Raw genomic sequence first — 26,438 nt, 5'->3', positions numbered from 1 at the left:
TATAATACTGAACTTTCACCCCATATAAAAATAGGATTTCAGCTTCATTGGTGACGGTTGTAAAAATGTATCTGAATCTTTCGTTATAGTGCTGCCAATTAATCCCTTTTTCAAAGAAAAAAAAAGAAAAGAAAATATTTATAATTAAATTTGAACAATTTAATGTTAATCTAACTCTAGATATAATTAGGTAAAATAACGTAGACATAGATCTAGGTAACAACATTAATTTTTTTTAGCAATGAAATTTATATTGATCTCGGATCATTTCCACGCCATCTGAGCATCTTGTAGATTTTCATATTATTTCAATGATTTTGTGAATAAAAACTGATCTAGATTTTTCATTTCTGAACAAAAATTTACTAACTTTAGCGTTTGAGACAGTTCCATTTAAAAAAAATAATAAAGATCAAGCAAGATTCTAGATGATAATGATAGATCTGGATCTAATCTAGATTCTAGATCTAGTTCTAGACAAGTGACAAGTCTAAATATTTTTTTTTTCATAGAATAGTTGTCAATTAGATATATTATCAAAGTATACTTTTTACATAATCCAAGAGTACACGAACCTTCTAAGGAAAATGCTTGATGCGATTTTCCATTAGTCTTTAGATTTAATCTAGATCTAGACTCTAGATCTAGATTAGTAGACAAGATACCTAAGATATACAAAAGCAGTAATTCTGAATAATCCACTTAGATCTAGATCTATAATTATAATCCTTTCTTTTGCACATTTTTTATCATAAATGCAAAATGAACACGTTAACGAAGGTAGCAATATACTTTGCCCTGGGATTTATTTGTGTGTTTATTTTAGAAATGAAATTTTGGCTTACATCCGCTCTTTTGTTTACAATTTATCTCTTTACTGGAGGATGGAGATTTGTCAGAGTAGTTATACTAACCTTGCCCAGAGATATTGCGTAAGTGGTCTAGTCTGAAACTGGATCATAGTTGAGACTAGTGACTAGTGCAGTAGTGGCTAAATCTATATATATATATTTCTATATAATTATATTAATAGATCTATATTCATATATTGTATAATTAATTAGTAGATCTATAATGAAATAATAATATTAATATTTTTGATTTTAGAATTTAGAGTAGATCTATTAATTTATTGATTTAATTGTATAATCTATAATATATATCATAATAAAATATTGTTATTATGATACACAAATCAGTTTTAATCACAATAAAATAATAGGTTTGATTAGTAGAGTGGCTGCCTGGTCATATGGTATGCTTTATGGACGATTGTCAACAGGGGCGGACTGGCTATATGGGCAAATGCCAAATGGGCCGGTCTGGTCGCGACCAGACAAAAAAAAAAGTGACAGCAGCGAGACACAGATGCCAGAACACATTATTATTATTATTATTATTATTATTATTATTATTATTACTCTTATTTTTGTTTGAAATTCAACAAGAATATAAAAAAATGTACACTATACACTATACGTATATCATTTGCAAAACGTTAGTCCGTACTTTGCTATACACGAGCAGCATGGACTTCAACACTGCTTTGATGTCTTCTAGGTTGTGTTTGGCCTAATCATTTTGCTGGTTGGCATGGACTTTTGATAACACTCCCATTTGTTTTTGCTCCTTCCCTCCTCCATCTTTTGATGGTTCCATTGTCAGTTAACGAAAAAGAGGGATGAGAGAGGTTAAGTTAGAAAACCTTGATACAATGCAGAAAAAAAAAGAAGAGAAGAGACTAAATGTGGCTCAACAAAAAATGATTTTGGGACTCAGTTACACTGATGGGGTCTCAAACAAGGAAATCCTATGCCGAACCAGGAGTCGAACACTTAGTGAGGTTGTGACAGAGCGTCGCATGAGGTTTGCGGGACATGTTCTACGACAAAATGAACATGCATACCAAGAGTTGCAATGACATGGAGGCCAATACGAGGAAAGCGCAATCAGGGACGTCCTCGTATTACTTGGCGTTACACCTTCATGGAGGACCTCAGAATAGTGGACACCAGGTGGGAGGAGGCTTCAGACATTGTCACATTGCCAACGACAGATCTTTATGGAGACAGCTTGCTGCCCAATGCGCTGAACAGTGCGTGAGGACCTAAGTCTAAGTCTCTCCCTATTAGAAAATCTGTTATCCACTGATTCAATGGACCTTCAATGCCAACATATTTTAATTTTTTAAGCAAACTATGGTGGTGAACTTTGTTAAACCTTTTTAAAAATCATCAATTAGTCTTAGTTGTGTTTCTCATGATCTAAATTTCCTAAAGAAATGTTGCTATGGAGTAAGGACATTATGTATATATATATATATATATATCTATGTGGTTTATGATGTTGCTACAAATTATGTGTTGTAGGATTTTACATGTGATGCTGGTTAGTGATACTGGTCTGTAGTTTCCTGGCTCAGATTTTTCTCCTTTTTTAAATGGGAGAGGGGGTGACGTTAGCTTCATTCCAGTCACAATTGGTACTCTTCCCTGGTCTGCCATTATTGTGTGCTGTTAAGCTTGACATTATACATGCACTTGTGACACTAATCTTAAAATATGAAATTTGTAATTAAGATCTAGTTTTTAGGTCAACGATTTAATTATATTTGGCTAGTTTTGTAATTGGTTTATTTAGACTGAAAACTGAAAAATCTAAATTAGCCATCCTTTTTGCATTAGTGTATATGCATCAATGTTTTAGGTCTAAATGGAAATTTAGTCCTCTGAGAATAAATTTATATAATTTTTAAATTGTATTAATGATCAACAAGTTAATATCCTTTTTTTCTGTAATATTAATTATATGCTTTTATGTTTCAGTGGTTTGAAGTGTTTGCTTCTGGTGAAATACAGAGTTGGAAGAAACCTACGAAACAATAGGACTGTTTATAAAATATTTGAAGAAACAGTAGCTAGATATCCTAAAAAAACATTTGCCCTGTTTCAAAACAAGACCTGGACTTTTTCAGATGCCAAAAGCTACTCAGAAAGACTTGCTAATTACCTGTTTGAATCAGGTTATCGGAAGGGAGATGTAATAGCTCTATATTCAGAGAACTGTTTAGAGTATATCCCAATATGGCTTGGAATGTCCAGAATTGGTGTTGTGGCAGCTTTAATTAATTTCAACTTGAGAGATCAATCTTTATCTCATTGTATAAAAGTAAGTGATAACAGCTTTCATAGACAATGGTAATTACGATAAACCATTCTCTGTGCATGACCTTTGGTCATTTATACACACATAGCATACAGCAGTGATGCCCAACCTAAATCGAACTGCGGGCCATTTTAATTTCCGACACTCGTGTCGCGGGCCATATGACCGAAAAGGTGCAAAAACGAAATGAAATTGACCTGAAACAATTTTTTAGAAACGTGTGTATCTAGTATTTACAATAATTAATGGGATATTTGAAGTTGATCTTTGTTTTCACGTCTCTACTTAAAATATGAATATCATTGTAGATACCTTTACCACCGACTCATTTTTTGTCTCTTTTTGGTGAATATTCACATCAATCCTCCAATCTCTAGGCGTAGGTTAATAATCTTTATTCACAGCTCAAGGCAAGAATGGCGTCATATTTGTTTTATAATGCCATGTATAAGTTGTTGTTGTTTTTTAAAGAAAAAACAAACAGCTACATTTTCTTTACAAATCAAATATCTTGGATTTTTATCATGTATCCCCCAAAAAGTAAAGATCCATTCTATTTCCCTAGTAGATCCTAAATTCAGAGTCTACTTGTAGTTTCCTCGGCTCTCCCATTTCATAAATGTTCACATATTAATATCAGAGAAAAAGTGAGGGCCCAAAAGTAGGTAAAGATAAATTTTTCAATCTTTTTTTTTTTTTTGGAGGGAGGGAATTTCTACAGTCACTTTGTGTTCATGGTTCGGTGGGCTGGATCTGGCCCACGGGCCGTACTTTGAGCATCACTGGCATACAGCATTCAACTTTCTTGTAATAGTAATACTTATGTTCAACTGCAATAATAGCTGATTTCTGAACATTAATTCTTCTATTCCTTCATCTAACCTGACGTGAATAAAATTCTTTTGTAAGCTCTCTTTACTTTTTCAAACTTGTCCTGTTTAGGCTGTTTCAGATTCTTTTAGGGCATTTATAAATAAAAATGTCATTGAGTTCTGGATGATTTGATAAAAACCTTGGCCTGTTTTATCATCTATCTATTTTTAATAGGAGTCAAAATGTTTGGGTTAACTTATTCTTTCATTTTGTTTTTCTTGTCAGCCAATATAATTTTTGACTTTTATTTTTGATTTGCTGACAGGTTGCTGGTGCTAAAGGTATCATATTTGCAGCCAATCTTGCTGAAGGTATGAACATATGTTTAAATGTGACACAATATCTTTTATAATAACTTCAAACTAAGCTGTAAAATACTGCCAGTTCTTCAAAGCTAGACACATTTATTTTTGAGACATTTTTAAAATTTTAAAAAGAAGAAAACAATTATGTGATGGGCAAAAGTTAACTAAAGAGTTAGAAACTTTTAGTTTAACTAAAAAAAAAATTAATTAAGGCCAAAGTTTAATTAGAAAAATATTTTTGGTAAAATTGTAGTTTAATTAATAGTTTTAGTTACAAACTAAAGAAAATCAATTAAAATGTGTAAAACTTTTTAACATGTGGTAGCGGTTGAAAACACACATCCCTGTTTTCTGATCATGTACATGATATCAATGGCATTGATTATTAAAAAAATGCAATTAACAACTATTTAAAGAGGAATTGGTAAAGTAAGATGGTGGTAGAAGTTATGGAGCCAATATCTGCACTTGAAAATAGCAGCATTATAAATGTTATAAATGTTGTTAAACATTTTTTGCCAAAAGCTTCCATGCAATATTATGAATGGGGTAGTTCAGATTTTTTTAAAATTCACGTTGTGGTGTTTAATTCTGTTTGTTTATATTAGGAATCTGATAAGCATGTTAGGTCAATTCATTTGTGGTAAACAATCATTTATTAACTGCAGTAACATCAAGTACACCCTTTTTATAGCTTAATCTGTAGATGAAGCCAAAGCATAAAATAGATAATAGTCTTTATTAGACCCTATTATTGAGATGTGTTATAGGTCTAAATCTTAAGTTAGGCTTATGTAGATAAGAGTATTAGGATAACCAACTCTAGGAAAACAAAATTAATCCACACCAAAAAGTAAATAGACTGTCTGTCCTACTGATTAACAACCTGGTCAGATAGACATAGACATGCAGGCCTACTGTACTGTAGTGTGTATTCGATGATGACAAGATCACTCTGTGTTTTTTTTTCCTTGCGCATTATGCAATAATGTATGTTGAGTGGTCACACAAGAAAATAACACATTTGCATGGTTGTCAAGCATATGTACATAGATCCAGGGTCACTGCGAGGCTTGTGGCCCCCTGTATGCAAAATTTTAAAAAGCACCACAACCCCCTTTTTTATCTAGAAAAAAAAATAATTAAGACTGAGCAATTTTAAACACCATTAGGACAAAATGAAGCAACTCAGCGGTGAATATTTTTTGTAGTTTTTAATACAGAATGAATAATCCATAGTACAAATCACTTATACATTGACTTGAAATAAAACACAGTAACGCATTATGTATGTTTGTAATTTTGAGTATTACTCTCTTTTTTTTAATATTTGAAATTTCAAATAAAATGATTAACTACATTTATTTCCAATTCTTATCTAGCTATTAAAGAAATACAAGATACATTGCCTCGTTCCTTAACTTACTATTGTTTGAATGGACCATGTAAAGTAGACCTGCCGCTTCATTATCTAGATGAAGAAATCAACAAAGTTTATTTCAATAATCTACCAGCTGCAGGTGTCAAATGTTCTGGTAATTGTCTTTATTATTGAAATGTAATAGATTTGAAGAATATATATATTTGACATAGGTATTTAGACAACTGCTAGTGCAATAAAAAAAACAACAACCATAATTTTTTTAATATATACTTTCTTTTGATGGAATGAACATACAATTGTAGTCAAACTTCAACTAGGATTCTAGAGATGTCCAGTTTGGCTCGGCAATACTGCCTTTCTATATTCCATGGGCTTGGTTTGAGTTCTTGTCAGGGCTTCCCTTTTTTTTTTTTAAAGATTTTTTTCACGTGGCAATAACAATAGTTATACTAATTGTGCTATTGTATGTTACAGGCTATGCTTATTCTATCATTTGTATCAGTACTAAGCTTGAAAATGATTTTTTATAGTTTCTTCTATATTTTAGATAGACTGTTCTATGTGTACACATCTGGGACAACAGGACTTCCCAAAGCGGCAGTTGTCACCAACACGAGGTAACGCATAGACTATATTTAGGTTTTTAATCCCTAGTAACTTCACTCTATTAAATCACATAAAACATCCTTTGTAAAAAAAACAACAACACTTTAATGTTGCTTAGTTTCTGTAGACAAGATACACATTTTCCTTTATAGTGATTCTATAAAATGATTTCTTAAGTTTCTTAATTACCTCCCCTTCCTAAGAATCAAAGAACAGTACTTGAAAATATACAATTAAAATTTGAGCTTGCAATTTTTACAAAGCTTATTTCAACTAACTCTGTTCTTAATTTCTCTTTGTGTGGTAAAAGTTTGTACATGTTATTTCTCCCAATGTCAGATCAAGTAGAAATTATAAAAATAAAATAAATTATGGCTTTTATATAGCGCTACTTTCATGCTTATAGCATGCTCAGAGCACTTTGGTCCAATCTCAGTTATGGACCAGTGGGAGGGGGGGGGGAATATCTAGAAGTTTTTTCCGTGCTGCCTTTAGGCGCTCAGTAAACACAACTCTGCCCGAGTCGGGTGTCAAACCTCGAGCCCCCTTCATTGGTAGCCAAGTACAAGCACACTTAGCCTCTCGATCACGCTTCCCATATGCGCAAAACAGTAATCAATTTTAAAAGAATAACCAAAAAGTTAATTGGTAATTAACAAAACAGGACGTTTTGGCGCAGGGAATGTTTTTGCATGAAATGTTTTGATCAAATTGTTTATGTTCATTGTATTGTTTCTTTAAACAAGAATGATACATATTAGTGTTTTGTATGTGTGTTTGTGTTTAACATATTTTTCATGTATAGAACAAAGCTTATATCAATTTACTCTGTGTGTCAATCTGTCTTGTCTATTTGCCTGTCTGGTAAAAAGTTTGTACACGTTATTTCTCCCAGATAACTATGCAATCTTCTTTGTTCCTAAGCTTTCCACTAGCAGAGTGGTTACCATGTTGACTTGAGAAGCCTTAGAAGGCTTTAGCCATGAGTTCAACTTCAGGTCGTTCCCCTTTTTAAAAAATTTTCATAAATGCTTTTTTATTGTTAGTCTAGATCTATTACAAATTTCATTACATGACTAATCCAAGCTAATGCTTAATATAAGCTTTTTTTAAAGAAATTTTTTTTTTTTTTTAATTTTCTTGTTGTCCATTATTTTTGGTATTTAAGTTTGTTTAGTAATTATTGTTTAATCACATTGTAACATGGGTGTGGATTTTAATATTGTCCAAATCGAAACAAAACAATGATAGAAAAAAAGGGATGCAATTTTAAGTGGAAAGGAAAATGATTTATTTAATTTATAGTACCGTTAACTTTAAAAAAGGGGAGAAAACTGATGATAGTTATCCCATGTGTATAGTTTATGGGGCTGGAGGAAATAAGTTAATATCAGAAAACTAAAAGAATGAAATTGCGTTAAATAATACAATTGGATAAATAGTTCTATTCGCACAGATTTATTATTGTTAGTCTATATCTATTACAATCACATGGCTGCTCTAAACTAATTGATACAATTACACATAATATAAGCTTTTTTTTTTTAATGTATTTTATACGATTTTGTTGTTTTTTAAATTCATCATTGTTAGATTGGCCAGGATGAAGTAAATGAGGTTCATTTACTGATTTAGGCTACTTTCAAAGTTGCCCAGTTACTTCCAGCTCTGCACTAATCCTTTGCCCTTTGGCAAGACATTATTTCTCTTTTTTCTTTACTTCTTTCTTCAGTATATTTTCAATACAGTTTTGGAAAACATATTGTTTAACTGTAGGCTGTAAGCATATAATTCATTTTCAATGCTGCTTTACTCAAGACTAGAGTAACAGACTCTGAGAAAACTGCGATGCAAACTTTTTAAGGGAAATCATGTCAAATAAAAGAAAAAATTTGATTTTGGCTTCAAATCAAACTGTACCCTCCAAAGTTAGTGAATTAGGTTTGAGAAGTAAAATAATGAATAACTTGGAATGATTAGATTCTCTCAGAATAATCTGTTTTCTTAAAGAAGATATTGATCTCTTTTTAACAGCAGTCAAAAACTTTCATTATTCCTCTATGATGGTAAGCCATACTACCCAAAGAAATATTTTTTGTCTGTCAGACAATGGCAGTTGTATAAATACAAGGAAATGGGGGTGAGGGTGGGAACAACCATCTACATGCCTGGAAGAGAGATGTAGAACAGGAAGTTGAGTCCTTCATTTTTTGGTTTTGTGTCTCCTCCACACATGCAATAAATTAACTCTTTTACTCATTTATTTACCTATAGATAATTACCCAAAACATAATCATCCTTGGACAAATGAAAGATTCAACATTTGAATTTTAAGCCTAAGGGCCTCCTGAGTACAAATTCTGATGAAAATCCAAATTTGTGAGATTTAAGAACATTTGAGTTTAAGTGTACTTTAGATCTATTGGGGGAAAGAAATAGCTGTGGTTCATTGGGCTGTAGTTTTCGTCTTGTATTTCTTTGACCCTAAAGGTCTTCTCACATGAGCTTTTCTTTCAATGGTGTTGATGGCACATTGTAATGAGTTGCATTTTCAAAAGTATTTACGCAAAATTTATTTTATTAAGTTCTCATTTTGCATCATAGGTTTTGTTACATGGGCTATGGCATAGAACTTCTGTTGAAACTGAAACCTTCAGATGTCCTCTACATTCCACTTCCCTTGTACCACACAGCTGGGGGCATACTAGGAGCTGCTCAATCTCTGCTGAATGGCACTACGCTAGCATTAAGAAGCAAGTTCTCTGCCAGTCAGTTCTGGACAGACTGTATCCAATACAATTGTACTGTAAGTAAGCATTGGTTTCATTGGAGAATCATAAAAGTGAATAAGTGTACTTTCAGACCTGCCTACCGTTACGCAAAATGCATATTCGTTACGCAAAATCTCCCAAAAATGACAGTCAGTACGCAAATACGCATTGAACCCGTCCCGTTACGCTTTTCGTATCCTTTTTTCCCCCCCTCTCTTGACTAGCTTACGAGCGGTCACGGAGGTCACGCTAAGCCGTTTTGTTGGTCGGGGGGGGGGGAGACAGAAAAGGTGGGGGAACACATTGTGTCCAGATCTATACGTTGATTGGTTCTTAAAAGTAATTAGATTATTTAGTCTAGAAATGAAGAACGCGAGAGTGAGGGAGTGGCGGGTTGGTACCTGGTTGGTACCGTCAGTTAGCTGATACACCAATGTGACTTTTTTTTTTTGTAAGTTCATTAGTAGAAATTAATTATGTTGAATCCCTGATTCCCGTATTCATTTGTATAGAAAAAAATATCGAAGTGCTATCGATTCAAAACACATTGAGTGACATTGTAGATATCTAGTCTAGATCTGGATTCTAGATCTAGAAAGCTTGTTATACAGGAATAGATCTAGCTAGTCATTACGTTAGTCATGATTCTCTACATTACTCAACAATCTAGATCCAATTTAGTTGTAGTATGATTTAGATTGATTAGATCTAGATCAATAACATCTACTACCATCTAGTCTGGATCTAGACTAGATTCTTAGTCTTAGTATAGAATAGATCAAGGATGAAGGTAGGCTTACGAAAGTTTGGAGTAGACCTACGTTTGTAGCGGATCCACGGCATCGGTAACACTCTCGAGCCCAGATCTAGGTCTGGAGTAGATTATATTCATTATATAGACATAGATCTAGTCTAGATATCATCTCTATTGACTGTCGTATTGATCTAGATTTAGATTGTAGATTTAAACATGACATCTAGATCTAATATTATATATATATATATATATATATGACAAAGTAGTGGATCTCGTAAGTGTTACGCATTCTGGTTCCAAAATACGCATTTTGACCATCAGCGTTACGCATTTGGATTTTTTTTGGTAGGCAGGTCTGTACTTTGTTTGAAATACCATCCATAATTCAGTACTTTGTATTTCTTTTCAGCAAAGATTTTATAATGTAAAATGTAATTATTTTATTGATCCAAAGACAAGAAAATGTGGGTTTATTATTTTATTCCCAATTATTATTGCATTAAACAAGAAATGGTAAAAAAAAAAACAACTAATGCAATTTATTGCTTATAATATATTAAATCCAATTGGCACTACATGCAGCAAGCTCTTATCTGCTTCTCATTGGCCCTGAATTGATGTATAAATGGATGCTCCTGATAATTATATCAAAGAGCAGAGATGTTGAACAAAAATTCCCAGACAACTCCAAAGTCCAGCATTTCTCCAACTCTGCATGAGTTAGTATACGAGAGAAGGACTAGGTAGCCTTTTCCCAAGGACTACAATCTGTTGTATTTACATTGTAGTTATAAACAAATATTTGAGTTTAAAAAATCAAGTTATTAACTCTTTCTCTCCTAAGCGACGATAATATCATAGATTTTTTTCTTAATAGTCGATTAAGTGACGATACTGCCGTCTGTGCATTTAAACATCTTTGTTTCGTTCCTATTCTTGGTTGATAATTTTAAATGCTTATATTCTAAATCCACATGATTTCCGCTTGCTGAAGAGTTCACTGTTTACTTCCTTCAACATGGTTTTAATATTACAGAGCGTTTTGAAAGTCGTCTTTTTTGTGTGTGTGTTAAAATGGAAATGGATCCTTGCCCATCTGAAGGTCGATCTACTAAAACTTGTAGATCTAAATTATATTCGGATCAACAAGTAAGAGACCTTATTGATTCAGATGACAGTGATTTTGTTTTATCTGTTCATAGTGATAGTTCTAGTGTCAGTGTTAGATCTAGATGCTAGATCTGAATCTGATTGTTCATCAGCTGATGAACCTTCCCCCCCTAAACTAGACGTATTAGCACAAAGAATACATCTAGATCTAGGCCTGTTTCAGCAAGTTTGAAAAATGCAGAGATGGGTACTAAAACAGAAAGCATTTTTAGATTTATTCCTTCCAGTAAATCTAGATCTACTTCAGCCAATGTAATATATACAGTTGTCAACATGAACTTACTCAATTTTGAGTCAACTGAGCTTGAATATTTTTTTTTACTCTACTAGATTCCACAATTGTTGATAATCTTGTTGATGCAATAAACTGTTATGCAGATTATATAATAAAAATAAGCACTTCAGCACGCAGGACATCCATTTTTACAAAATGGAAACCAGTTTCTAACTATGAAATTTATAAATTTCTGGCCATGACTACAATGATTGGATTAGACTCATCGTTACGTGATGCACATCCATAGTTAAAACATGGAAGTTGTTTTTTGTTCAGGCAAACATTATGTAAATAGAAATGATTCACTTTTAATTGAAATATATCACGTACAGTGTGATTATTTTCTTACTGGAACGTAATGTTGCAAGTTGTTGTTTTTTCTCATAAATTTTCTATGGTGGTGACCTTGGATAATGTGCTCCAGTTTTGTACTCCATGAATTTTTTATTGTTTTAGTGGTTCTGTTTCATGAAAATATGAAAAAGGATTATAAAAAAATGCAGTTAATTCAATTTGGAATAGAAATGATCTTCTTATGTGACTTTGATTACATTTTTTGTCGTCCGTTGGTGAGTTTTCAGATTTTCATTTTTACTTTTCATAAAGCAAACAAAAAAAATTACTTCAATTTATACTTTTGATTTTGTAATATCTAACAAGAACATTCATTTTCCTTTAATTCAATATCAAAAACATTATTCTATGATTGTAAATAAAAAGTTATACCATTTTAATTATAACATGTTAGGGCACTACAATCGGATTAAATTAATAATTCCATCAGAACGTGGAAAATAATTATGGAGAGAAAGAGTTAAATTAAGTGATTGATTTCATTACAATCATTTATATTATTTTGTTAGTGGCATTTGCAACAAGGTTGACTTGTAGACTTCTTTTGATTTCTTTTATTTGTAAGAACAGTTAAATTTCTTAAGAGTGATGTTTACTTCTTTTGGATAAACAAAACAGTCTAAGACATCTGGCTGGACACAAAGATAATCTTATCAAGTCCATTACAAATGTGCATGCTGTGTTTCTCACATTCATTTTCAGCTCATCCCAATCCTTCCTAATGAAACTTTATTCCACATGCGCTCTTCTTTAAAGTAAAGTAGCCTTTTCAGACCTTACAATGTATGGAGCAGACTGTTAACAAGGGTGTCATGAGGCCAGCACAGTGATCATATGCCTTTTCTTTCCCCATCTATCATGTACCCTTTAGAGCTGGGTGTGGACTCAGAGGTGTCTGAAAAATCCTAAAATTCAAAATCACAATCTTCACCCGGACTCAAACCCAAGATCCCTCAGTTTGAAAGCCAATCCCTTTACCACTCTTCCATCACACTAGGAGTAATTGTTCATTGTGGATGTGAGGAGAAATTTCCTAAGCTCAAAATGCAGAAAACCATGGTATAGGATGGGAAGGAGTAAACTTGGGGCAGGGGCATGTTTCAGTTTTAGATCCACTGTCTAGTTGCTTACATCCTTGTTGGACAATACATTGTATTGTGAGTAGTTTAAGTTTTAGATCCACTGTCTAGTTGCTTACATTCTTGTTGGACAATACATTGTATTGTGAGTAGTGTAGATTATAAATATTTAGTGAAAGAGTGATACTCACTATTGGTAAAATATTTCTTTTAGATACTCTACCTTAATTATTAAGCTATAGCATTTTAATTTTAATTTTTAGATATTTATAGATGGAATATTTTAGATTTTTACTGGCTTTATTTATAAAGAATTCCACTATTTTAGGAAGACAGTTGAATAAGTTATGTTTTATTTAACTATAAAATCATTATTTACTACCTACTGTCATTTTGATTTCTTTGAAGGCTGCCCAGTACATTGGTGAAATCTGCCGCTACCTACTGGCACAACCTAAAAAACCTGAAGAAACTCAGCACAATGTGAGAATAATGTTTGGTAATGGTATCAAGCCTCAGATATGGAACCTTTTTCAAGAGAGATTTAAAGTCAAGCAGATAGCAGAGTTTTATGGTGCCACTGAAGGAAACTGTTCTATTGGTATAAGCTATTGACTATGGTCTAGTATTTTATATTGATATATATATAGTGTGTTGTAAACATTTAGAATAGAATATATACAATGAACTGCAACTGTACCTAGCACATTGGGAAAATCATCATGGATCATATTCACCTTCATTATGTTTACTATATATATATATATATATATCTTCCTATTCAAATAAATGCTTCTTTTGTGTCCAGTGAACACCCAGAACAAAGTAGGAGCTGTTGGGTTTACCACACGGATACTCCCATTCTTGTATCCCATTACATTGATTAAAATAAATCCAGAAACCAATGAGATCATAAGAGACAGTCGTGGAATATGTGTTAAGGCTGAGCCAGGTAAGTATTGAATTAGTAAGACTACTAATTGACTTTTTTTTAAGTTCATTCTAAGTTGTTCCTTCCTGCTGAATTTTATTGTCACTAATTAGAAGATTTGAATGCCTAAAATAGACAAAAGACAGCTCAAGTCTTTCACAGGAACACATTAACTTTACATTTAATTTCTTCTGCAATGACTTGATTTAATTTCTCTCTTATTTACAGGGGAGCTTGGTGAATTAGTTGGTAAAATTATTAAAGGAGACCCATGTCGTGAGTTTGATGGCTATGTAGATGAAAAAGCTACAAGCAAGAAAATTATTCGGGATGTATTCTCTAAGGGAGATATGGCTTTTTCAACAGGTCAGATTTTTATTAGCATAATACACTTTTTTTTTGGACCAGACAAATGTATAATGTAGAAACTTTAGTTGTCTCTTTGACCATCAAAGTGTATAGGGGTTTACTGAAGATCTATTTTTACTAAATATTAGTTAGCATCAGATTTTTTTCTTAGTCTATTGTATTCACAGTAGTATTCTATTAGGATGTATCAGGGCCCACTCTGCGCTAAGTACATAGTTGTCTTCTAGTCAAACTTCAATAAAAATTAACATCTGTTCATTTATGATGTCAATAACAAATCTTGTTAAATATTTTTCAGTTGAAATTTTATCTTTTGTTTATTAGACTTACATGTCCATTTGAAGGTACTGATGCTTATATTCATTATTAGAACATGTTTGATGATTACACTGTATTAGACACTATGCTCTCAATATAATATGAACCTCTTTCTCCAGGTGACATATTGGTCATGGATGACTTGGGCTACTTCTACTTTAGAGACAGGACTGGGGACACATTCCGCTGGCGAGGTGAGAATGTCAGCACCAATGAGGTGGAGGCTGTCATCAGTAATGCCATTGGCCTGCAGGATGCGGTAGTCTATGGGGTTGAAGTGCCAGGCAAGTTCAACATCGTGTTAGTCTTGTCTTATTACTTACAAAGCAGTAAGGATTGTACAGAATAGTTAACAATGATGACTTTGTTTCATTCCCTGCTTTTTGTATGGTACACACATTCTTGAGTTATAAACAGAGTTATTGACAGCTTAGGTTGGGACAAGTAGTTGAACATTTGTATGTAAATATAGAAAAAAAATACATAAGAATAGAACATGTTGGTTTTTGTAACAGAACTTTAGGTTAGCTGATAATTTTGGGTAATAGCTTATTGGGCTAGGGAGGCGTAGTGGCTGAGCGGTGAAGGCTGGGATTTTTAATTTCAGGATCTTCGGGCCCCTCTGAGTTCTCACCTAGCTCTAATGGGTACCTGACATTAGTTGGGGAAAAGTAAAGGCAGTTGGTCGTTGTGCTGGCCACATGACACCCTCATTAACCGTAGGCCACAGAAACAGATGACATTTACATCATCTTCCCTATAGACCACAAGGTCTGAAAGGGGAACTTTATTGTACTAGTGTATGTTTAGCCAAGGTTGTTTTTAGTAACAGCTAATTGGAATACCAAAACACTATAAGTAAGGTGGCTTTATTAATAGAGAATTGAAATATACAGTCCAAGTTTGTCTATAATGATACATGTAGTTTGTCTATAATGATACATTGTAGTTTACCTATAATGATACAGTGTAGTTTGTCTATAATGATACAGTGTAGTTTGTCTATAGTGATACAGTGTAGTTTGTCTATAATGATACAGTGTAGTTTGTCTATAATGATACAGTGTAGTTTGTCTATAATGATACAGTGTAGTTTGTCTATAATGATACATTGTAGTTTACCTATAATGATACAGTGTAGTTTGTCTATAATGATACAGTGTAGTTTGTCTATAGTGATACAGTGTAGTTTGTCTATAATGATACAGTGTAGTTTGTCTATAATGATACACTGTAGTTTGTCTATAATGATACACTGTAGTTTGTCTATAATGATACACTGTAGTTTGTCTATAATGATACACTGTAGTTTGTCTATAGTGATACACTGTAGTTTGTCTATAATGATACACTGTAGATTGTCTATAGTGATACAGTGTAGTTTGTCTATAGTAGGGGTGCACCGGATAGTACTTTTTGATATCTGACCGGGTCCGGATATGACCCGATAGTAAAATTTGATATTCGGCCGGAGCCGGATACCTAAGTGTCTTGTAAATATCTTGTATTGCTGAACATTTTACGAAACTGTTAAATAACATACCTATATTGGTTGTTGTTTTTTTTCCTTTTATATACCTTTTTGTTTTAAACTCTGTTACTGATTGATTTATTCAAACTTAACAGTATTTCAAAAAATCTGTATAGCATGAGTGTGTCTGTGTGTATGTACAATGCCACCAACTGTAAAGGATGTGGGTAGGAAGGTCAATGTAAATAATGTTAGTATATATTTAACTAGTTACTAATGTAAATCTCATAAGTAAAGTACAATCTGCCTTGTATAGTGGTCGGTTGTGTGTGTTCATGAATTTCAGACCATCAACTTGGTCAGATATACCTAATGAGCCTACACATGTAGCCCTAGTGTAGTGTGTATAGTTGTTTGTGTTAACCATCAAGCATTGTTTTTTTCCTTGAGCATACGCATGCAATAGATTTGGGTGTCAGTCAAAAAAGATAACACATTGGCATGGTCAGTCAAGCATATAGATAAATTATACCCGTCCACTAGTTAGAGGTCAAGGGTTGTTTTTTTTTACGCTCCAGCTTATTGTTTCTTTGTTTGCTAGATCTAACTGCGGTATTATTATTCAATTTATTTTATGCGATTTTAAAATGTACTGTAAGGTTTTTCGTTATTTATTAAGTCAAAAGAATTCAACAATGAAATTAGCTTTCTTTCTAAAGATTTTAATACAAGGCAAAAAATACACACACGCAAACATGGACATCTTTGTTTTATTTTATTGTGCAAAGAACGTACGTAAGAAATATTAAATGCAAAGAACGTATGTAAGAAACATCTTTCTTAATTAATACTTATTAATTATTTTATTCGTGGTATCAGTAACTGTTACAAAAGGGAACGATAGTAAGCCTATGGATGTCAGGTGTGTAAAAGTCGTCCTGGCCTGATACACACTGGCTAAGTACGCGTTTTAAGTAAAAAAAAATTTAGTAATAACAAGGAGTTAATTGACTGTCACAAATTATTAAGAATATTGTTATCAAATCAAGACACTTAACTGCAGGAGTAATATTCAAGTTAACACGTTAGAAAAACTATTTAACCGTAATATTTATTGACAGTGTAATATCCTTTGTTAGCACGTTGTGTTTTTTTTTTCATTCTGGCTTAAAAATGGCCAATGTCTATCAATAAATTGGGTATTAAGGACCAAAGAAATAAAATAAAGAGTAGGGTGTGTTTAGCTCTCCATTTAAAGATAGCCCTGGTCGTGTCTTCTACAAAATAATTAGTTACTGGCTTACTGGGCTATATAATCTCGGGGTTTGTGTTCTGTGTAGCTAAAGGTCACTCGTTTAGATGCGTTTGATCTTTAGTCCAGCTTACTAATTGAGATTTATGTTCAAGTAACTCAGCACACTTGAAAAGGTGTGGCCTCTAGCCCAACCACGTGATTAAGATTTTTCTCCAAATAAGCAAACTCTTTGTCCGGATACCCGTGTAGATGTTTGGCTTGAAGTCCAGTCCAGCCCCCCCCCCCCCCCCCCCTCCAAATAGGATTAACTACTAAGTAAACAAACATAGTGTGACCTCTAGAGAGTGGTTACGTCCATCGTATCTGACTTGGGGCACCTGTCAATCAATGAACTCATTGTGATGAACAAAACAAATAAAAGGGGGAGGGAGTTGTTCATCTGGAAATATACCTAGTTACCTTAGAGGTGTGGCTCTTGTAGTCCAGCCCCCCTTATAAAGATTAACTACTAAGTAAACAAACTTAGCTCCCTCGAAAGGTGTGACCTCTAGAGAGTGTCAATACGCTGACATTAAACCTACGTCCATCGTATTTAACTTGTGGTCGCCTACCTATAAAAAAAACTCAATGTGATGGACTAGACACTTAAAAGGGGTGGGAGTTGTTCATCTCTACCTCTGGAGATATACCCGCACAGTTAGACAGACGTCTGGTCAGCTTGACGTAGTCAAGGAATGTAGCATTTTAACATGTTAACTAACCTACTCAAAGGTCAAGACAAATTGAAAAAAAAAAGTGCCAGCCATTGCTGCTCTGTATGTAAAGCGCATTTATAATGTAAAGTTTCATTTCTATTTATATTAAGTTATTAACACGCCTTGTCTTTATAATAAATGATGTTTGGTGCATATTCATAATGGCTCTATTTTTAAGCACATTATTTTGTTTTAATATAAAAATTAATACATTCTACAAAAGACATTAATGCAACGAGGTCCACTTTATGCATATTAAATAGGTGTATTTTTTACTATCCGGTTTACTATCCGATAGTGATATCCAACCGGAGCCGAATAGCACCGGATAGTAAAAAATGCCGGATATTCGGCAGAAGCCGGAGCCCGGTGCACCCCTAGTCTATAGTGATACACAGTAGTTTGTCTATAATGATATACTGTAGTTAGTCTATAATGGTACACTGTAGTTTGTCTATAATGATACACTGTAGTTAGTCCATAATGATACACTGTAGTTTGTCTATAATGATATACTGTAATTTGTCTATAATGATATTGTCTATACTAGTCTATAGTGATACATAGTAGTTTGTCTATAGCAGGGCTGGCGAACCTTTTTCAGTCCGAGTGCCAATTAATTTCAATTTAAAAACAATGAAGATTGTTGCATGCCCAGTAGGTCTACTAGTGACGCCGCTATATAAAAGAAGTGCTACAACCAGTAATTCAACTGCATGTATAAAAACAGCTTAGTAACAATATTACTTGTTTATTCAATTTTATTATCCTGACCTACAGATTTGAAGTCTTAGGGCAGGTCAATCAGTGCGACTTCTGCTGTTGTGTGGTAGACGATAACAGTTTGATATCTGGTGTATACCATGTATTCTTCAAAGTTACACACGCCGCACTTAGTTCATCGGTCAAGCAACTTCTGGCATCTGATTTAATATAATTCATTGTAGAAAATAAAGATTCGCATGAGTAAGTAGACGAGAAAATTGACAGAATGGATGTTGCTACTTTTATCAGAGAATTGAAAGTTTTAGGCAGGTCATTCCAAACTTGAAGGATCTCATTTTCTGCTAATAGCTGAGGTTCTAATGATCCATTTAACCGTTTACGTTCAATTAATTCAAGTCGTATTCGTAAGTCAATAAATTTCTGTCTCCAAATTGCGCTGGACTGAAACTCAACAAGTTGCATTTCAAAGTCGTGTAATCCCATCCAAGAAAACATGGTCAAATCCAGAGTTTCAAAATCTACTGTATCTGGATATTTTATAAATTTGGAGGTGTACTCGAATTTTCGAAATTGTTCAAAATGCAGTGAAAATTGTTCAGCAGTTGTGTCAATTATCTCTAAAAACAATCTTTTCTGAAAATCTTTGCCGGTAGTATCATGAACTTTTAAATCATCATAAAATTTCTTCAGTTTGTTAAAATATTTTAATTCTTCTTTCCCTATGTCACGTTTGTAAATCTTCAACTTTTTCTCAAATGCTGTCAAGATGTCAAATGCCTGATCGACAGATTTTCCGAAACCTTTTGCAACTTCATATTAAGTTCATTTAAATGGGATGAAAAATCGGTAAAAAACATTAGTCTGATAAGCCAGTCAACATTTGTCAATTCTGAGCAATTTTGTTTGTTATCATCCATAAAGATTCGAATTTCATCAAGGCATTCCACAAACCGTTCCAGAACGTGACCTCGACTTAGCCAACGTACGTTGTTGTACATTAATAAGCCAGAGTAACTGGACTGAACTTCATTTAGCAGCTGTTCAAATTTTCTCTTATTCAAAGCACTGGCAGTAATGAAGTTTACGGTTTTTGTTACACATTTCATAATGTCTTCAAGTTCCTTTAAGCCGTTTTTTGAACATAGGGCTTGTTGGTGCACAATGCAGTGAAAAGTTATTAGTGGGTGTCCAACATGTCCTGTAAACAAAGTAACGAAACCTGTATCTTTTCCAGTCATACTTGGAGCACCATTAGTTGTAATAGAAACTATTTTTTGAGATCTACACCTGCATTTCTGAGTTCAGTCACAACAGTTTGACATATATCTGCACCTGTTGTTGTCGTTGGTAAAGTTGCTAATTTTATTAGTTCTTCGTGTATTTCATTTCCTTTGCTATATTTGGCGATGATGGCTAGTCTAGTGGACGATGTCACATCAGTACTTTCATCAAGGCAAATAGAATAGGCTTGACATGCATTAATATCCTTCTTTACTTGGTCTTGAATATTAACTCGCAATTTCATAACTCTCGCTTTAAGCGTGTTTCGGCTTATTGGCAAATCCTTTATTCTTTGAATGACTTTATCCTTGTTTTGAAAGTCTTCAAACAAATAAGACGCACATTCTAACATTGCTTCCTTGATATAATCACAGTCACTTAAAGGTTTTCCATGCTTAGCTATAATTTTTTAAACTTCAAAACTTGCAGCCACTAAGTTAGAAGAACTTTTAACAAAGTTTACAAAAGAACTGGATTGTGAAATCGCTTTTTTTAACTCACGTGATAGATGTTCTTTTTGCTCATCCTCGCTTTTGCCTAAAAGCCAGCTGAGATTGGACTCATAATGACGTTTTACTGATGATGTCCGACAAACAACACTTTCAAAACACATGACACATAAGGCCTTGTTTTCTCTGTGAATCATTCCATATCTTTCAGTCCACCACTCTTGAAAAGGTCGGCCACTTCCTTCTTCTTCATTAAGTTTTCTTTTTTTTATTTTTGAGAATGACATGTTATGGTAATTATTCTGATAAAAATTTATTGATGGCAACACTAGCTATCGATGTAAGACCGACACGTTTTCAATATCAACAAAATGGCGGAAGCTAAGGAGATCTCGTTCAAATACGAGATTTGTTTTATTAATTAATTTTAATTTAATTTATTATGCCCTATGCTCCCCAAATGAAACACAGTCATATGAAAATAATTATATGGGATATGATCCACTAGCGCTTCTTCCATATTATTTACAGTTCTCGGAAATAATTGAACGTTATTAATTATGGTAATTTGAGATATCCGTGTTTTTTCCTAAAAACACATTTCTTAATATCATCGTTGTCGCGTGCCACACAAAAACGTTTCGCGTGCCACCTTGGGCACGCGTGTCATAGGTTTGCCAGCCCTGGTCTATAGTGATACATTGTAGTTTGTCTATAGTGATACACAGTAGTTTGTCTATAGTGATACAGTGTAAATTTGTCTATGGTGGTGAAAGATTTGCTTACCAAAGATTTTGGTGGAGATAAAAATAGTTAAAGTGTTTGAGTATGTCCCTGAAGCATTGGATTTAAATGTTGGTCAATTCAATATGATAAGTCATACCATGTTTAGCTACTAGCTAAGTCTCTCCCACCATGTTTTGCTGCTAGTTAAGTCTCTCCCCAAACCACCATGTTTAGCTACTAGCTTAGTCTCTCCCCAAACCACCATGTTTAGCTGCTAGTTAAGTCTCTCCCCAAACCACCATGTTTAGCTGCTAGCTAAGTCTCTCCTCAAACCACCATGTTTAGCTGCTATCTAAGTTTCTCCTCAAACCACCATGTTTAGCTACTAGCTAAGTCTCTTCCCAAACCACCATGTTTAGCTACTAGCTAAGTCTCTTCCCAAACCACCATGTTTAGCTACTAGCTAAGTCTCTCCCCAAACCACCATGTTTAGCTGCTAGCTAAGTCTCTCCCCAAACCACCATGTTTAGCTACTAGCTAAGTCTCTCCCCAAACCACCATGTTTAGCTACTAGCTAAGTCTCTCCCCAAACCACCATGTTTAGCTGCTAGCTAAGTCTCTCCTCAAACCACCATGTTTAGCTGCTATCTAAGTCTCTCCTCAAACCACCATGTTTAGCTGCTAGCTAAGTCTCTCAAACTTCTATCCACCCCCCTATATCCTACAGCTGATTTGGGCCTGCTTTATCATTAGTTGGATTATGGCTGATTGGCATATAATGATTTCTTTGTAACTGAGGACTTGAGCCTGAATTCATTGTAGAGTTGTGTTTGCTGAGCACCAAAAGGCAGCACAAGCACCTCCAGAATACCCCCCCCCCTCCCCCCCAACCTCACCCTTCAAAAAAAGATTTTGAACCACAGCACTGCACAGTGAGCATGCTTTAAGAGCATGGTAGATGCGTTCTATTAAAATATTTTATATAATAAATATCCTACCAATCAGACTTATTATTATTTTTTTTTTCATCTTAGGGTTTGCATCAAATTGTCTTTCCGACTAAACCTAAATCTCCAGTTTAGCCTCCACCTCCCAACCTCATTAGGTAGATAACCTGAGTAACATATTATTTCTTTTTCTATTTCTAGAACTTTTGTTTTTCTATTTGTATCCTCTTGAGTTTTGATATATTATATATATTGTGAAGAGTTTTTAAATTTTAGGTATTAAACAATGTTTTTATTGCTTTTTATTCTAGGTAGCGAAGGCAGAGCAGGTATGGCATCTATTGTGGACAGTGAAGGTATTGTAAATATGACTCAACTGACACAGTCTTTAAATCGCACTCTGCCAACCTATGCCAGACCTCTATTTATAAGGTTTATCCAAGAGGCTGATACAACAGGTGAGTACAGATTTCTTTACATGCAGTTTATTGTTAATGATAATAATAACAAAAATCTTGAGGAAATTTGTCTTTGCATTACACATAACAATACATTAAAGGAGCTAATAAATTATAATACCATTGCACACAAAATCTATGTTCATACTACAGTTTCTTTTCAACAAGCAAAATCTAAATATATCCTTATGTAATGAATGCATCCATGGCACAATTTTTAACTGATCTGCTACTAGATAATTTAATAACATAATATATAAGCATTGTCTAGCCCCCAAAGGGTTGACAAATACTTTATAAATCAATAATGTAATTATTTCTATCTTGTCACCTGACAGTATATGAATATGTTTTGTTATGTAAACATGTTGGTTTAAATTACTCTCCAGGCACTTTTAAACTGAAGAAAAACACATTGAGAGATGAAGGCTTCAACATCAATTTATTCCATGACAAAGTTTTCTACCTGGACTCCAAGTCTCAGCAGTATCAAACACTGACTCCTGAGGTGTACTCTGATATAGTTTTAGGGAAAATTAGAATATGATTTGGTTGATCAGCGTGTCTTGAGTAGGATTCATCATAATATTGGTGCTGCTATCATGTAATCAGTTGTAAATGTGCTTTAGAAACAAATAACAAAAGTATTATTACCACTTCTTCTAAAATATATATATATATACCAGAAGTGTTTAAAGATTAATATAGTCTGGGTAGTTTTTGGTTTACTAACTAAATAGATAACAATAATAAAAAGCAATACTTGGGTGTTCAATTATTTAAAAGAAAATACCCACAATCAAGTATTCCATTGATTCCAACCATGGTACATGCCATGCTACACTTTATAGTGATTATTTCTCAAAGTCAAAGGGAAATGATTTATTGTCCCTATATATATATATATACTCTATTAGCTTTAACTCTTGGGTAAAAACCGTTTTCTAGATTCTTTGTTAAATTAGTTTTCTCAGGAGACACTGAATCCAAATAATGTAAATACATTTTGTTAGGCTATTAAAAAGTTAGATTGATTGCTTAGACACCACATATAGATAATTTTTGGAAAATCTTTTCCAAGTTAACACATAGGAAACATTTAAACATTCATATAAAATATACATATATATTTGTATGAGTTTGTCACATTCAATAATTATAAGGGATGCCAATGGCTGGGCATTAAATAATGATAGATAGAATAATGGCATTATAGTTTAGAACAATGTATAATTAATTCCCTTTTGTTTTATATATTCTCAAATGTGTTTTCTATTTAAGACCAAAGTGTGCTATCCTTCACGTGTAACTTGACTGTGTAATATTTTTAAGATACATGAGAATTATACTATTTATATTTTGAAATGGTGATGCTGGGTAAACAATACCTAACTTTTTAAAATACAAATCTTAATGTGTGCCACTGGACTACAATGTCTAAATGATACTATAGGGTAATTTTAAATAAATATTTTCTGTCAGTTTAAAAACAAAAACAGTATAATGTATGTTGCAATGTATTGAGCTTTGAAAAGGTCATTTTGAGCTGTTCATGTAAGCTCCTTGTGGGAAAACTCTTATTATGTATATATATTAGATTTACACAAAGAACAAAACTTTTTTCCCCACCACTGTTACAGTGGGTTTATAGTTTTGTCTTTGTTTATGAACACTACAAGCCAAGCGTGTGAATTGCATTCTTCTAGTTCTGTGATGTTTTGTAAATAATAAAAAAAAAGTAATGTTTAATACAATCAAATTAGCCATTATACAGTGTATAATGAAAGGATTGGCATGATGCCAACTTGTGAGAGCTTCCTAAATCGTCAACTCTTGTAGCACTAACTCTTGGGCTGAATGAATGGCCAGTAGATCTTAGAATGAGTAAATTTCCACCATAAAATATGATTGTTGCATAAAAGAATGAAACAAGTTGAAAATAAGTTCTGGAGTTCTCAACTGTATTTTGTAGTATAGTTTGGAAACTTAATTTTGTGCCATATATTTTTGTTTTTAAAAATTTCATTAGAAGAGCAAGACATGTTCACACTGGATTTTACTTTACTCAATTTATAAACATTTCAGCTTAAATTCTCAAGTTTTATGAAATATACATTCTCTATATTTTTACAGTCCAATGTATGTCTTTAGGAAGACTTTGCAAGTCAATGCAATATAAAAATCCTTTTTTTTTTTCTAGCTATAAAAAGTAATAGTAGACAAAGAGAGAGTTTTGTTCAATAATAGTTGGATATTGATATCAATGTTTTAGACCATTCTTGAATTCATTTGTCAGAGTTCAGTTAGACATTCATTCCTTGATTGTTAAATTTTGAAACCATAGAAATCTTTCAATCCTGACATTCCAGACAAGAACAAAACAAAGAGATTAGAGGAAGACTCTGTGCTCAGTTAAAGTAATTGTATCAAGACATTGTATAACTTTATCATCATAAGTTTGTCTGTTCTTTTTCAAAAGTTTTCATCTACATTGAACACTACTGTGCCTTCATAGATCTCTTTATTATAATTAAAAAAACAATAAATAATTTATCGATTATGCAAATGTATTTATTTATTTTACAATACATTGTACTCTATGTATAAAACATACAATTTGGCTAGGCCAGCATGATGATGACCAGCAGTTTCCACTGCCTACTTTTATATTCAGTCGACCTAGATCTGACACTAGAAAAAAAATCAGGAACTAGTCTAAAGATGTCTGGATTAAAAACTTGACTGCTAAGCAATTTTATGAAAACAATAAAATATCAAACCATGATTTCATGCATTGTGCAACTGAGGTTTGACATGTTTATGAGTGAAGGTTTAAACTAATTGACCTATTTTATCTCTTTAAAGTTTTGAGGGAAAATTATTTTCTAATGACATTAAAAATAGAACTGCCACTTTATATTCATTTTTATTTTCACTTTCTGCATTCTCCATCTCTTCAAATCACTAGATGTGATATTTCATTTAACCAGACATTAGCTTATAAGTCTATTAGAACTATTATTTTGAATAGTTTTTTTTTTTTTTACAATAATAAATGTATTTGATAAATTTTAAAATCAAATCTCAAACTGTATTGTTATATAAATTTGTTTATTTTTTAATATATGATACACTAGCATGAAAGCCAAATAAAGTATTAAGTAAAATTTTAACCTCTTTACAAAGTGGTTAGCTTGTGCTAAATTGTTGAAAAGTTTTTGACTTGTTCAATTGCTCTCTTTAAGAAGAATTAAGCATCAATATGGTCTTACAAAAAATGTTTATTTCGAAAGATTGGAATTGAAGACATGGTACAATCAAACTTGTAGGAACAAAGTTTTGTCAAACAAAATCGAGAATAAACAAATTTGAACATGAAGAGTGACATTGCTACATTGGCTTGAGCTGCAAAGCAAATACAAAGATTTTGTGTGTATTATGTGACTATCTGAAAAAGCTCTAGAAGTAAGCAATATAAATGTCTTATTTATGACTTTACAAATGGGATGGTTGACTAGAATGTCAAATCTGGGTTAAAAGGAAATGGAATGAAACAAAAGTAATGCCCTATCTAAGTGAACTCTAAAGTAAACTACTGTACAATGCTTAGGGATAAGTATGTATAATAAGAGGTAGTCTGAATTAGAAGCCAAAGACAATGATGTTAAGTTTCCTTTTCATGAGACTAACACTGGTGAATCCATGTTGAGAAAATAAGACATTTTAGCAAACAACTATTTTGACTATTTCCTCAAAACAAAGTATTTGTTGCAGGGATTATTTTCATGAATAAAAAAAAAACAAGTTGTGTAAATATTTCAACAAAGTTTAACTTTACATGGAATGCATTTCAATAAGATTAGGCCGACATCACAAGAATCCAAATCAAATAACTGTCAGATGATATTCAATTGAAAACCTATACAGCTCAGTAAAACCTAGTTTGACATAATGCCAATAAAAATGTCATGTAGTAGAATACCGGTACTTACAAAACAAATCTATTTTTCT

The 26,438-nt window shown here is 33.1% G+C and overlaps 1 protein-coding gene across 1 annotated transcript; it reads left to right on the top strand.

The window, feature by feature from the left end:
- Positions 1-538: 538 nt before the first annotated feature.
- LOC106056484 (long-chain fatty acid transport protein 4-like) lies at positions 539-25,971 on the top strand. The gene is made up of 12 exons (XM_056040629.1): positions 539-932; positions 2,826-3,168; positions 4,304-4,349; positions 5,726-5,878; positions 6,275-6,344; positions 8,938-9,139; positions 13,150-13,342; positions 13,550-13,693; positions 13,901-14,038; positions 14,479-14,643; positions 22,281-22,427; positions 22,817-25,971. The coding sequence occupies exons 1-12, from the start codon at positions 763-765 to the stop codon at positions 22,972-22,974; spliced, it is 1,929 nt and encodes a 642-aa protein (XP_055896604.1). The 5' UTR covers positions 539-762; the 3' UTR covers positions 22,975-25,971.
- The last annotated feature ends 467 nt before the right edge of the window (positions 25,972-26,438 follow it).

Source organism: Biomphalaria glabrata, chromosome 9 (genome assembly GCF_947242115.1).
Source record: "Biomphalaria glabrata chromosome 9, xgBioGlab47.1, whole genome shotgun sequence".
Classification (NCBI taxonomy): domain Eukaryota; kingdom Metazoa; phylum Mollusca; class Gastropoda; family Planorbidae; genus Biomphalaria; species Biomphalaria glabrata.
Note: the sequence above shows the minus strand (reverse complement) of the source record. Positions and strands in the feature narration are given on the sequence as shown.